Source organism: Perissodus microlepis, chromosome 7 (genome assembly GCF_051167445.1).
Source record: "Perissodus microlepis isolate ML-2025 ecotype Zambia chromosome 7, ASM5116744v1, whole genome shotgun sequence".
Taxonomy (NCBI): domain Eukaryota; kingdom Metazoa; phylum Chordata; class Actinopteri; order Cichliformes; family Cichlidae; genus Perissodus; species Perissodus microlepis.
The window spans coordinates 51537603-51552939 of record NC_140467.1 but is presented as its reverse complement, the minus strand read 5'-3'; the positions used below and the strand labels follow the sequence as shown (position 1 = coordinate 51552939).

Here is a 15337-nt window from a genome sequence, read left to right as displayed (position 1 = left end):
CTAAGGTCTCTAATCAGAAGTACCTGACTCCGTGGTATAATTCTCAAACACGTACCCTAAAGCAGATGACTCGTAATCTGGAGAGGAAATGGCGTGTCACAAATTTAGAGGATCATCATTTAGCCTGGAGAAATAGTTTGCTGCTTTATAAGAAAGCCCTCCGCAAAGCCAGAACATCTTACTATTCATCACTGATTGAAGAAAATAAGAACAACCCCAGGTTTCTCTTCAGCACTGTAGCCAGGCTGACAAAGAGTCAGAGCTCTGTTGAGCCAACCATCCCTTTAACGTTAACTAGTAATGACTTCATGAACTTCTTCACAAATAAAATTTTTATCATTAGAGAAAAAATTACCAGTAATCATCCCACAGATGTAATATTATCTACAGCTACTCTTAGTACCATTGATGTTAAGTTAGACTCTTTTTCTCCAATTGATCTTTCTGAGTTAACTTCAATAATTACTTCCTCCAAACCATCAACGTGTCTTTTAGACCCCATTCCTACAAAACTGCTCAAAGAAGTCCTGCCATTGATTAATTCTTCGATCTTAAATATGATCAACCTATCTCTAATGGTCGGCTATGTACCACAGGTCTTCAAGCTGGCTGTGGTTAAACCTTTACTCAAAAAGCCATCTCTAGACCCAGCAGTCTTAGCTAATTATAGGCCAATCTCCAACCTTCCTTTCATATCAAAAATCCTTGAAAGAGTAGTTGTCAAACAGCTAACAGATCATCTGCAGAGGAATGGTTTATTTGAAGAGTTTCAGTCAGGTTTCAGAGCTCATCACAGCACAGAAACAGCTTTAGTGAAGGTTACAAATGATCTTCTTATGGCCTCTGACAGTGGACTCATCTCTGTGCTTGTCCTGCTAGACCTCAGTGCAGCGTTCGATACTGTCGACCATAATATCCTATTAGAGCGATTAGAACATGCTGTAGGTATTACAGGTACTGCACTGCAGTGGTTTGTATCATATCTATCTAATAGACTCCAATTTGTGCATGTAAATGGAGAGTCCTCTTCACACACTGAGGTCAATTATGGAGTTCCACAGGGTTCAGTGCTAGGACCAATTCTGTTTACATTATACATGCTTCCCTTAGGCAGCATCATTAGAAGACATAGCATACATTTTCACTGCTATGCAGATGACACCCAGCTCTATCTGTCCATGAAGCCAGATAACACACACCAATTAGTTAAACTGCAGGAATGTCTTAAAGACATAAAGACCTGGATGGCCGCTAACTTTCTGCTTCTTAATTCAGATAAAACTGAGGTTATTGTACTCGGCCCTGAAAATCTTAGAAATATGGTATCTAACCAGATTCATACTCTGGATGGCATTACCTTGGCCTCCAGTAACGCTGTGAGGAACCTTGGAGTCATTTTTGACCAGGACATGTCCTTCAACGCACATATTAAACAAATATGTAAGACTGCTTTCTTCCATTTGCGCAACATCTCTAAAATTAGAAATATCCTGTCTCAGAGTGACGCTGAAAAACTAGTTCATGCATTTATTACTTCCAGGCTGGACTACTGTAATTCATTATTATTAGGATGTCCAAAAAACTCACTGAAAAGCCTTCAGCTAATCCAAAATGCTGCAGCAAGAGTACTGACAGGGACTAGAAGGAGAGAGCATATTTCTCCTGTTTTGGCTTCCCTTCATTGGCTTCCTGTTAAATCCAGAATTGAATTCAAAATCCTGCTCCTCACATACAAGGTCTTAAATAATCAGGCCCCATCTTATCTTAATGACCTTGTAGTACCATATCACCCTATTAGAGCACTTCGCTCTCGCTCTGCAGGCCTACTTGTTGTTCCTAGAGTATTTAAAAGTAGAATGGGAGGCAGAGCCTTCAGTTTTCAGGCCCCTCTTCTGTGGAACCAGCTTCCAGTTTGGATTCGGGAGACAGAAACTATCTCTACTTTTAAGATTAGGCTTAAAACTTTCCTTTTTGCTAAAGCATATAGTTAGGGCTGGACCAGGTGACCCTGAATCCTCCCTTAGTTATGCTGCAATAGACGTAGGCTGCCGGGGGATTCCCAAGATGCATTGAGTTTTTCCTTTCCAGTCACCTTTCTCACTCACTATGTATTAATAGACCTCTCTGCATTGAATCATATCTGTTATTAACCTCTGTCTCTCTTCCACAGCATGTCTTTTATCCTGTCTTCCTTCTCTCACCCCAACCGGTCGCAGCAGATGGCCGCCCCTCCCTGAGCCTGGTTCTGCCGGAGGTTTCTTCCTGTTAAAAGGGAGTTTTTCCTTCCCACTGTCGCCAAAGTGCTTGCTCATAGGGGGTCATATGATTGTTGGGTTTTTCTCTGTATCTATGAAGCGCCTTGAGGCGACTTTTGTTGTGATTTGGCGCTATATAAATAAAATTGAATTGAATTGAATTGAATTTCTTAAAGGACCACAGTGAGGTTTGTTCTGCTGAAACTTGCCTATTTTATCCCAACAGTAATCGCTTACTTATTTGACTTCCAGGTTACGCTGATGCTGCTGGACCAGAGCAACAGAGAGCACATCATCGATGCCTTTCGACCTGATGTCACTTCCTCCTCCTTCCAGAGACCCGTGAGCGAGATGAACATCGCCAGCGGCTGTCCACTCTTCTGCCCGCTCTCTAAGCTCGATGGCAAGAACACTTACATTCGTGACGACACCATCTTCATCAAGGCGATTGTGGACCTCACCGGCCTCTAGACGACCTCCATTGGGTGTTACAGTTTGGCAACCAGGCAGCTCTTTGACCATTAAAGGCTTCATTTTGGCTCAGTCGCGGTCCCTTTCAGGGCGCCATTTGGGCACCTTGCTGTCCCCCGCAGCTTTGGGGAGACAGACATGCTTGCGACAGTCTGCTGCATGTAGCTGCTCAGACCATGCAGGCATTCTTATACCTTGGTGGTCTCTGTGTGAGAACCCTCCCCTCCGTCATTGCTGTACATTTGGGTGCAAAACTTACTTTCTTGACATCACAGCATCACCATCCACGGTGATAAAGTGCCGTTTCAGTTCTGCACGCGAGTTTTCAGTTAGAGGAAGCAGGCAGCAGTGCGATGTAGTCAGAGCGGTGTTGAGCAGAAGCAGAGGGGAGTGAAAAGGTAGAACTGCGTCTTTGTTTTTCGTCCCCTGCTTTCGAAGGCTGGGGGATGTTGCAGAACATGCAGAGTGTGTTAGAGCAGGGCTGTAGATGTGTTTTATGTGATCACTCTGGTAAAGCTGGCAGTAGAATTATAATAGAGTTAGAGCGTGGCTTGATGCAGATTTTGCTTCCTCTTAAAGATTGTGGATATTGTGAGCGTCTCAGTTCCAGTGTGGAGTAAATTTGCATAGACAAACGTGGAGTTATGTTATGAATAAGATTACAGGCATTTCTTTTTATTTCTTCATTTCTTTTAAACAAAATGCATGCTGCTGGAGTTTTAAGTATAAAGTATAAAAATGCTCTTTTTTGGGAGGGGGGGGGGGTTGTTTTGGTTTTTTCTTCAACTGAGCTTCACAAAGTTTCATCATTTGATATTAAACTTGTTAGTGATTTATCCATCTGTGATGGTGGACATTGCCTGCATGTCTATGAAGCCAGGCTATTTACATGTAAAGTCAGTGTTGCGTATTTGTTCCTAATAAGGGGGTCGTGGTTCTGATTGGTGGTTTGGTACATCTGTGGAAGATACAGTGGAGTTACCAAGGAGTCAGGGCAGCTTGCCAGTCAAGCCTGAGGTGTAAAACTTACATGTGGTTTTGTCTCTGACAAACATACATTGCTGGAGTTTTTCCCAAGGATATGCTCACTAGCTCACATCTCAACACATAGTACCGTGCCCCACCACAGACTGAGGTCAACGCAGATTCCACGAAATGAAGGAATAGTATGTTCCTTGTTTTCTGTCCTTACAGTATACAGTGCGTATGTGTTTTTGCTGCTATATGATAGAATACTCATGTGAATTAATATATATATATATATATATATATATATATATATATATATATATATATATATATATATATATATATATATATATATATATATATATATATATATATATATATATATATATATATATATGTCGGTGCAAATATAAATGAGCTATGTGTGTGGAGGTAGAGAGGATGGAGACAAGAGATTGTATTGTTGTGTTGTTGCAGATCGATGTTCAGCGCAGCCCCCGAATTTTTCGTTTTCCCTTTTCGTGCTCTTTCACCGATTTTCCCCATGGAACCACACATCGAACAAAAACTCTGGTTAAACTGGGATGCACTTTTTCGGCACGCATCCTGAGGTTTTAAGGTTCACGCTGGCCTGTTTGGAAACCAGTCTCGACCTGTATTGAAACCTCTCTGTGCATGGGAGGCTTCGATTCATATTCACTATGGAGTTTCACAGCGGCTTTCCTCGTGGGCCACGTGTGAATGCATTTATTTGTATTTGTTTGGATGAAAATACGTAGAATAGTTATTATGTTATATCTGGCACCGCTTCCGTTCAACAGAAGCAGCTGCCTATATTCATAGCAATGTATAAATATGTATCTTTCATATCATAATGTTGAAATAATCTATATATCAATGTTAATATACACAAGAGGTTATAATAAACATAGTATTACTGAATACCTTATTAATTCTATATCTATATACCAACTTTTTGTTTGATGGTTTGAACAGGCCAGGACAACCCCTTTGTGACTTGTGATTCTTTCTAGAGTGCAATATATGATCATGTCTGCTAGGCTATACAGAGGTCACGCTCGACTCATTTGTTTACATTACCCATTCTGGCACCGAAGAACCGCAACCCAATTCTCCGAGGAAATATGGTGCTTTCCTTGTCATAAATCATATGCTATTTTATCAGTAACATGAAAATCACAAGTCAGTAGCTATCCGTGAGGATTACTGGCTCTGTGGGCTTTTAGAAAGATCATTTTATTGCTGAGGAATTCTTGTTCCATACAGTGAGTTTATACTCTTATCTTAGAAACCTTTCAGTGAAGGCTGAGCATGTAATAAAATAGGATTACATGGACTTTTTAAAGTGTTCTCGTAATGTGCCAAACTCAAATATTACCTCCATGTATGAACACTGTTGTACTGCAAGTTGAATTTTATGTTCTATGCTAAAATATGGTGCCAAATATGTTTCTATTTAATTTTCTATGAAGATGCGTGTGTGAGATTTTAATATGAGGCGTCATTACTTCTGTAAGCACCAGAGGAGCTGATTAATACTGTCCCATTTAAAATGTCCTCAGATGAGGTTTCTGAATGTAAGCTTTAATTAAGTTGGTTTTCCTTTTCAAAAAACACACAACAGCCGTTCTGTCTTGTGATGCAGTTGACTTGAACCAACTTTTTTTGTGCACTTTCTATCGTTTGTTTGTCCAGACAGGGTATTTTGTTGAGCGATTTATGTACCTTGAATTCAGAGCCATATGTATTCTGATGTTGATAATTGATGTATTATGCTGAAAAAAGGACATGCAGTATGTAATAAAGTGTGGTGGTTTCAGCCTGTGTTGATTTTTTAAAGTGCATCTTTAATAGAAAGTATAGAAAAAAGAGCATTTTGAATCTTCAGTTAGCATTTTGATAATCAGCCTTGCCATTTTTTAGGGATAGATATTCATAAAGTGCTATGGGTGGAACACTGAGACTCACCTTGTTAGTGAGAAGTAACAGGCTAATCAAATGCTAGCTTTTCACACACCAGAACTAAAGCACAATCTACTGGAAAGTCCTTATAACACTGCAGTCCATTACATTAGATAATCCGATCGCAATGCTCCAAAAGGCACCGACAGCACAAACACAGAGGAGAGCTCATTGACTACAATTAACAGAGGTGAGGCCTAGTGGACACCAAGTAGCTGTAAAAGACACAGCAAGTATGACTCGCTGGAGGGGGATTTGCACGTCAGTAGAGATCACACTGTGTGGAGTGGTTGTCTGATGCCACTAAGCACTGCTGTTTCAAGCTGAAAACTACTGTTAACTTAATAAAAGAGAAATGATTTCGAAAAAGAGAAACTCTCATCAGAATTCTCTTCAGCTTATTTTTATCTTGTTGAATTACAGTTAAGCACTGGGGCTTCCATCTGCAACAGAAAGACTTGCTATAAAGGGTTTTCTGAAGAAATGTTGTGATAACGGTTTGGCTTTGCAAGTTCGATAGAGAGGGACAGTCACACTTCCGTGTGAACATATTAATCCTAAACAGACTTTCATTCACTATGTTGTTACAACCTGTGCTACATGATGAGCTGAGTCACTTTCGCATGTTTATCCTTAAAGTCTCCAACTAAAGGAAGCTGGTTCCTTTATTCCCTGCGGAGAGTTATGCAGACTTTCTTAGGCTGATATTTAGAATCTACTCTATCAGAATATTTATTCATTATTTTTTAAACTGGATTTTGCACGTTGTTGTTGCATTTTGGAATGATTTTGTCAAGGCTGCCGGGGCGAGGCGTGTGGTGTCGGAGGAAAAGGACCCAAAATGCAGGCAACGACTAATGATATGAGTGAGAGTTTATTTAAAAGTGGCAGAGTGACAAAAAACAGGCAATGAGACACGAGAAGCTACTGAAGAAACCTAAACTGGGAAAACTAAAGCGCAAACCTGAAATCATAATAAAACCCACTGTATATATATATATATATATATGTGTGTGTGTATATATATATATATATATGTGTGTATATATATATATATATATATATATACAGACACACACACACACACACACACACACAAGGTAATCAGGCAATGACACACAGGAGGGAAGCACAGCTGATCCTAATTCACAAGCTGAACACAGTGATAACAGACACAGACCTTCAAAGTAAAACAGGAAATTCATAACACAAACTCCGGGACATGAACAAAGCACCGGGGGACGACACAGGAAATAAACCTTAGGACTGGAGACCCTGAGAATGAAACCTACATACTAATAACCATGAAGAAATTAATATCAAATCAGATAATAATAATAAACATAATGACAAACACAAAACGCTGGGTCAACGACTCAGCAGCATAACAGATTTTATAACAACTATTCAAGTTAAATGAGTCAAGTGGCCACTAGAGGAACACTGGCTTCATTTTTCAGCTCATAAGAAGTGTTCTGTTAGACAGCCAACTAACTGTATCTTTACTGTATCTTTAAAAGTATTTAACAGTATAACAGTATGGAAAGTGTGGTGCATAACTTGCGAAGGATGGTAATGCAATGTAAGCTATAGTCGATGATCAAACAGACTTAGTTTTAAATGAAATTTAAGATCAAATATGTCTATTTAAATAAATACTGATAATCATACCTTTCATGTACTGAAATAGTTCCCTCATCCCTGAGAGTAAATAAGCAGATAACATTGTTGCTGAGTGAACAGATGAGATACCAGTATAAAGTAAAGTTATTGTGGTTCACTATTCAATTCAATTCAATTTTATTTATATAGCGCCAAATCACAACAAAAGTCGCCTCAAGGCGCTTCATAGGTACAGAGAAAAACCCAACAATCATATGACCCCCTATGAGCAAGCACTTTGGCGACAGTGGGAAGTAAAAACTCCCTTTTAACAGGAAGAAACCTCCGGCAGAACCAGGCTCAGGGAGGGGCGGAGACATCTGCTGCGACCGGTTGGGGTGAGAGAAGGAAGACAGGATAAAGACATGCTGTGGAAGAGAGACAGAGGTTAATAACAGATATGATTCAATGCAGAGAGGTCTATTAATACATAGTGAGTGAGAAAGGTGACTGGAAAGGAAAAACTCAATGCATCTAGAACTAGAACCCCATTCACACTCAGAAATAACAGAATCATTTTTTATTATTATTTATTAAATTAATCTTAAAATAATTTTTATTATTATTGTTTTCCTAAATGCAAACTCATCATGTCTTGCTCCAAAAGCAAGTTCCTGAAAGTACTAGAAGTTACGTGGATCTCTGCTCACTAGAGGGCAGTATATGACTTTCAGTTAATTTCTCAATGTGAGCTCTTCACTCTCCTTAAGAATAAGAGTCTTAGCAGCAATCATTGCACTATAACAGGCAGGGTAATTTAGATCTGTCTCTTATCTTTGAATAAAGCCTTTCATTGCTTTAGGTAAACATCTGGGACATTTTCATTAGGTGTAAATTATGTACACAGGACAGTTTGACCCACATGGTACATTGTGCAAAGCTGAGTGCCTTTTGCGTAACCTTTCGTGCAAAAGAGAACAAATCTATTTTTGTTATATTACTTATGTCATCAATGTGATCTGAAGAGGTTGATGAGCTCTGAGTCACACGGTGTCAAGGAAGTAAATTGACGCAGAGTGGTTACTTTGACAGGATGTGGCTGTGTGTGAAGACGGGGACAGTCATTCAGTTATTTCTTCACACCTTGAGCACAGAAAGGAAAAAAAAACTTTCTGCAGCTAAGTCTTTTTAAAATCATATTACAAACTCCAATGCAATTTAACCCATTGCATATAGATCTGTTTATTTTAACACATACATAAATCTGTGATTATAATCCATTATGTGATATATATAAAGCGGTCGGTTTGTTTTTCCCACAAAACAAATTAGCTATGTTTAGGATTTTCATCTGTGATATGGAATTAGTTTTTATTTGGATGGCAAAGAAGCCTGTTAAAAACGTTCATGGCCTGCTCAGTAACTACAAAGTATCCTAAAACAAGCCGTCTTCATCCCTCCTCCAACATGCTTGACAGTAGATATGAGGTGTTTGTGCTCACTGTGCAATATGGCCAGAAATTTGAAGAACAATCATTCATGTTTTTGTGCAGCAGTTCCAGTGTTGGGATGCTCTGTGAGTTTGGTGGTAGCGCATTAGTATAGTAATTAGAAGCAGCAGTAATTAGCAAAATTAGCTTCTGCCACCTGCACTGTAATATAAATGTCTCGGTTTTGTCCCTTTTAGATTTGATGGAATCCTCAGTTCCTATTGGTTCACCTTGTCAAACTAAGTCATCTGTTTTCTGTTTGTATAAATATCCTCCTACTACTATATATAGGCAGATTTAGAGCCTTTAAAAGTTGTTGTTTCTTTGACTGCTACTATCCAACCTGTTTTTATCTGTTGTGTGTTCATTTTATTTTGACTTTGCAGTGATACTCTGCATTGATTGGCTGCTTACACAACTCTTCAGTGTGAAGGGCTCCAAAAACCATCATTTTTAAAAACTCAGTATGAAGAAGCTCTTTGTATTTGCAGCAGAACAACAGCACAAACTAGAGTAGCCCAAAGACAGGTTGTACCACATATTTTTAACCCCTGGTGACGATAAATAGCTACAACATGGAGAGTTACAAAACTGTGTTTGTATTCTGCATATGTTTATGACTTTTTGCACAAGTCTATGGATTTCAAGTGTTTTTTTCTGAGAAAAACATGACAATAATTTAATGATTGTATCCTTTAAGGCGTTGTTAATTGTCAAATATGAGCCACAGTATTATTGTTTTTTCTCAGTAATGACAGCTCCTCATGTCTGGTCTGGTTTCAAAACACAAAGATGGTGATAACCACAATCCTGAAGCTGAGGTTTCAGAAAGGGAATTCACGATCAGATGAGTTCGCATTTGCCACGTCCATCTTTTATATACAGTTTATGGTGAGACAGCAATGATGGTCCCACAAAAAGCGTTTGTGGTGTTCAGGAGTTTTGACAACATATTGCTGGTTCATTTCAATCTGACGTCTGATTGAAACTATTACTGCTCTCATGAATAATTGAATTTCCTGGTTTTGTTGAAATAGTTTCAACATTTTGCACATTTATTTTAAATGTAATTACATTTTGTGGTTGTGTAGTTGCACAGGCATTCTGATGGTGAAACAACCGGGATGTAGCCACATGTAGAGCTGGGACTGCTAACATAACACAGTGTGGAAATATCTCCTCAGTAAGTGAACCTGTGATATAAGTTGTCCTTACTTCTCAGTGGGTGACAGGAACACAGATGGAAAATCAAGGAATTGTTGACATATAAAATCTGCTTTTCCTTCCACTCTAAGGTGAAACTGTAAGAATGGACACTAGCTTTAGTAATAAGAGTAGTGTTTATCCTAACAGAAATTGTTTGGCACTTTAAATTAAAGATGTATTTATCCACTTCTATTCAGTTTGAATTAAATACAGATACCTGAATGTGGAAATAAACACATAGACTGTCGGTAAGGTGTCGTAGGAATCTGCATTAAATCGAGGTGGACACAACCAGGTTGTCTTTGTGAGTTTTATTTACCCTTGAAAAGAGGTCAAGCAACTGTACAGACAGCCTGAGAGCAGTCTCCTATTGTGATTGGCCTGTTCAGAATTGTCAGGTCTCCTGTATGGCTTTTCGTACAGGATGATGATGTCTGCAGATTTCTCGTGTATGATATTTTTGCTCATTTGCCAGCTCCTAATTAGTGCATGAGCAGGTGTTGCAATTCTCCCATAGTGGGGCTAAATTTTTAGCAGAAAACCTCCAACTCTCCTGCAAACTTCTCTCGGGTGTGCCAAATGAGTCACTGCTTCCTTCTGATCAGGTTTGAAAGATGAATGGGGGCTGTCTCTGGGCGCCCTCCATTTCAACCACGGGTAGTTGGAGGCTCTTCGTGTCGCTGTCTGTTGTGGTGGGCTAGTGGAGAAATGGTGGAGGTGGCCATGGTGGACTGTGGTCATTAATGAGTCACTGGAAGAGTCTGGTGGTGCCACCATCTTTATTGTATGATGGTGATGGAGGTGGTGACACACCGAGGCTCTAAAGAAGGACACAGACAATTGTTTCTCTGAGAAGATTTATCTGTTTCATCCTTCTGAGGCTTTTCTTTAGATTTCTTTCTGTCCCTGCGTTGTGTCATATTTCTACACATACAATGTCTTCAGGTGATTTTCCATTTTAGTAAAATCTTTTCTTCTCATTATTTTTCCTCGGCTTTTACCTTTTATTTTATGGTCTAGTTTTTTCTTCCAACTCCATTAGTTGACTCATGCTGAATGTTCCCACTTGTGGACGCCTGAAATGTTATACCCAAAACATTCATAACACTTATAGCTCTGTCTTTATATTTTTCCTTCAAATAAACCACATTTGGATATATGAAACCTACCTCTTCATTGGGGTTTTCCTTTACCAAACTCATTTCCCATACTCACAGATTATCTATCTGGCATCTTAATCTCTGCACCCAACCCAAATTTTAGCAATTTATTTCACGTCTTTCAGCTTTGAGGACAGCATGGTCTGTTCCTGGAAATCCTGGTGTGATGAGACTATCTGAGGTCTAAGAGGTTAGCCATCTTCAGTGCTCGGGTACAGGCTGGAAATTAGGTTTTTGTAAACCAGCAGTCCTTCCTGTCCTGGATGTGCACATCCTCATCACTGAAGGAGTGGCCACTGGTTTGTAGATGTAAATAGATGGTGGAGTACTGGCCTGAAGTAGCTCTTCTGTGTTGTGCCATTCTCTTACCAAGAGTTTGGTTTGGTTTCCCTGATGTATAAGTCACAGAAATCCTCTTTGCACTGAGATACGTACACTGTATTGCTCTGTTACTGGTGGGTGACACGATCGGGCTGAAATTTTTGTTGTAATATGTTTTGGGGTCACAGAGATGCAGCGTTTTTTTAAAAAGTATGTCAGCTGTTCATGCTGTTGCCGAATACCATGAAAAAGTCACATGGGTAAGTGTCCATCTAGATTTGTGCAGAAATTTATGGTGCAGAAATTTATGATGAGTGAAAATAACCTAGCTTATAAGTGCAGTGTTGCAACAGAGACCTTTAACTGACAGGTGTTTCTAAGCTAAACGAAAGCAGCTGTAGCTTGCTCCAGTTAGTTCACAGTAGTTTAATTCCCCAGAAATTCACAAACCATCATAAGTCAGAAAGAAATGGGGATGAATCTGGACCTACCCTGTATCTTTAAAATAACAACAGTATCCTAAATTAAAACATGGATATCCGCATGTTCTGTTTCAGACTTGGCTTGAATAAAACAGACAAGACAGATCATCCAGTTTAAAGGTAAATGTACGTAAGCCAGACAACACAAGATCAAGCAGCACATTAAATAGCTCAAACACCTCACCACTTTGGAACGCTTCTTTGGTCAGACATTAAACACTGATGCCAGCAGCATGCTTCAGACTAAACAATCAGAGTAACAAATATGTTATTTGGTTTCATGGAATGCACTGATCCCCTGTGAGGGGTCACAGGCTCGATTGTTGGAATGACTGTTGGTATTAAACTTTGTGTACAGAATTTTATTGACTTGCATTGTCCACATTTCTTCTCTTTGTATGTTCCATCAGTCATTTTCATGAATGTTGACTGGATAAAATAACTGGTCACACACTTGATCTATAACATGAAAGCTAATTAAAGACTGTCTGAGAAAAAGAAACTCAGTTAATTCCAAACAAAACTGGAATTAATTCATCTTTGAAACAAAAAGCTTTTGAAAAAAAAAAAAGGTTTTTGGTATTTCAGCCTGTGACAGAGTGGTACAGAGAGTAGTCAGAAAAATGGTGGGGGCATGGAGGACTCTGTGTTATATTTAATTCAAATGAGGACCCAAATGCAGGAACTGAAGTAAGCAAAACAAAAACAAAAAAAAGAACATTAATAAAACTGGAAGGAAATTATCAAAAGATACTACAGGTCAAGTGCAGGAAAGTACAACAGAAGTCCATGAAAATATAAAAAAGTTGGGTAGAGAGCACCATATTTCTCATATTCGTTTTGAGGCCTGATCTAAAAGATGAGCTCTTAGGTTTTGGTTTGAAAAGTTTGTACTGTAGGAGCTGTGAGAAAATCTTGATTTTGAAAGTAAATTTAAGTGAATCAGAGACCCCTTTTTGTCTGCAAGAGGCCCGTTCTTCAAGGACTATACTTTAGGCGACAAATTTTGCCATCAGTTTCCACTGTATCCTAAAAGAAGCTGGACTCCAGCCTCACTAAAATGCCTTGCAAAGTGGGTAGTCAGGCCACCCAGTTATGTAATGGTAACTTAATCAGGCAAACAGCGGGAAAAAATGTCAGCAAATATTAGCCTAAATTAAAGTGTGACGCTAAGCTGAAGTACTTAAATGAGCCAAAAGCTGTATAATGTAACTACAGCTTTGCCTGAACTGATGTTTGTCCCTTTGATCATTCTGCGCTCTTCTCTCTCTCTTGCCTAAACATACGGTTAGGTGTTTTGTGCTTTTGCCTGTAATTGATGGAGACATGCAGCAAAGGGTGGATTCCACAGCGCACATGCTCTCCTTGATTCTACTGTGCTAAGTGTGAACTATAGTTAGGGAGGAACCAAAATGACTCAGATGAAAAGATCAGTTGCAGTACTCGGTGTTACCGCAAAATACAAATGAAGTTGAAATATTGCCTCTGATTTGAGTTATATAAATGACCTGCATGCAAAAGACTCATTTTGGAGCCACGTTGAGGCATAAGTTGATGTACCTGTTAATCTAGCCATTTTCTGATGCATCTCTGGTTTAAATTATGGAGTTAGTGAGGCCAGAAGGAAAGTGTAATGTTTCCCCCACATTGGCTTGTTTTCATTGGCTTCATGTTAAATGCATGATCATGTTAAATAATCAGGCCCATTCTTATTTTAAAGACCTCATAGTACCATATGACCCAAATGGAGCACTGTGCTCTCAGACTGCTTACTTGTGGTTCCTAGTTTTTTCTACTTTATAACTACTAGTACTTCTATTATTACTAAGGCTAGTACTACTGGAGGCAGAGCCTTCAGGTTTCAGGCCCCATTTCTGTTGAGCCAGCTCCCAGTTTGGATTCACAAAGTGCTTTGAGGTGATTGTCGTTGTGATTTGGTACTATATAAATAAAGTTTGATTGACTGAATCCCTTGCTGAATAACAATTCAAGACTATGACAGGTGGAGTCTAAGAGGTGAGTCTTTGCAGAGAATCTATTCTTCTTAAATTCAATATATTCAATACAAAAGTTTATTTGAATTCCTAATAAGCAATTATATAATTACTTATTTCATTTGTTTTAACTTTAAAAACAATGCATTCAGTGGATGGTGTTACTTTTAGCCAAGAAACACTCAGAAAACATGTTGGGAGGTTTTGATCATTTGAGACATTTTTTCACATTTTTAAATTTAAAAAAAATGCATCAGTTCTACAAATATAATTTTAATGTAGTGCTTTTAAAATGAATGCTTGAAATGGAAGCTATCGTAGCGGCTTTCTGATGACCTTAACTTTTCCACGATAAGCACAACATTTAACGCCCTTGCCTGTGTGTTAATGACGAGTTTTTACACTTAATACATATCAGGAAATACGTGGTTTGGCAACCAATAAAATAGTTATTTTGTTCCATAAGCAGACCTGAAATATGGCACAAAGCGCTCAGTTTAGAAAAGAGCTTCAAGAGTTACTCCTAGGCGACTTTCAAGGGTTAAATAATTAATGAAACTGTTGAATGTAAAAAGCTGCTCAGTTGACATCATGTGCAATATTTGACACTCCTTTGTTTATTTGAGCTTCGGCAGCTTGTTTGGTAGTATGGTTGGTTTTATGTGGAAGTGGATCCCAACATTTCCCTCGATGATGCAAAGAAGGTAAGCTTTGTGTCATATACATCATCCTCTTTGCCTTTGTAATATCGTTAATAAGAGTCACAAAAGTTAAACTAGTCATAGATATATAAACAGAAGCAACACGCTATTAACTGCTGATGTCACCACTTCAAAGAGTCTATGTAGTGCAGACCTTTAACCAGACAAGAAAGCTGGAATGTTCAGTTCGTTACTCTGATATGTTACTGTTTAAAGAGTGTGGCTGGAGAGTGCTGTTGAAGTTAATGAAGTGCATTCATTCCCAGTGATGTGAATGACCTTCAAGAAAGAGCAGTGTCTGCCTGTCCATCTTGTGCACGAGAGAGGTGAAGAAGAGAGTGCAGGCAGGGGCAACCTGGTAGGGAGGAGCATCAGGGGTGCTTTGTGAGAAGGATAGCAGTGAGATTGAAGAATTAGGTGTACAAGATGCTTGAGAGGCCTGCTATTATGTATTTTTTGTAGGCAGAGGAAGAGCCGGATGTGGCAGACTTAAAGAGGTTGCTATTTGAGTGACCAGAATTGACAAGATTATAAATAAGGGACAGCTCAAGTTGAGCAGTTTAGAGACAAAGGTAGAGAAGTAGGGCTGAGATAGTTTGGACATGTGTAGAGGAAGGACAGCAGATATACAGTGACTGTTTCTCTATAATAAAGGCCAACAGTGCAAATAACAACAAAGCCTCAATAGTCCCAGTTACAGCGC

The 15337-nt window shown here is 39.1% G+C and overlaps 1 protein-coding gene across 4 annotated transcripts in view; it reads left to right on the top strand.

Annotated features, from left to right (window-relative positions):
* The window catches only part of LOC146384053 (TNF receptor-associated factor 2-like), a 97078-nt gene that overhangs the window by 8829 nt on the left and 72912 nt on the right, over positions 1-15337 (top strand). The window contains exons 11-12 of one of the 4 annotated variants that reach the window (XR_014800800.1): positions 2508-3892; positions 4173-5535. The exons of 1 other annotated variant lie outside the window; for it this stretch is intronic. Coding sequence is in view for 2 of the 3 variants with exons in the window: in XM_084935795.1 (XP_084791921.1) it covers positions 2508-2726 (219 nt within the window). In the remaining variant the exon portion in view is untranslated. Of the gene's footprint in view, positions 1-2170; positions 5536-15337 lie in introns of those variants that run through there. 2 more of the 4 variants (XM_084935795.1, XM_084935797.1) reach the window with 2 other exon arrangements.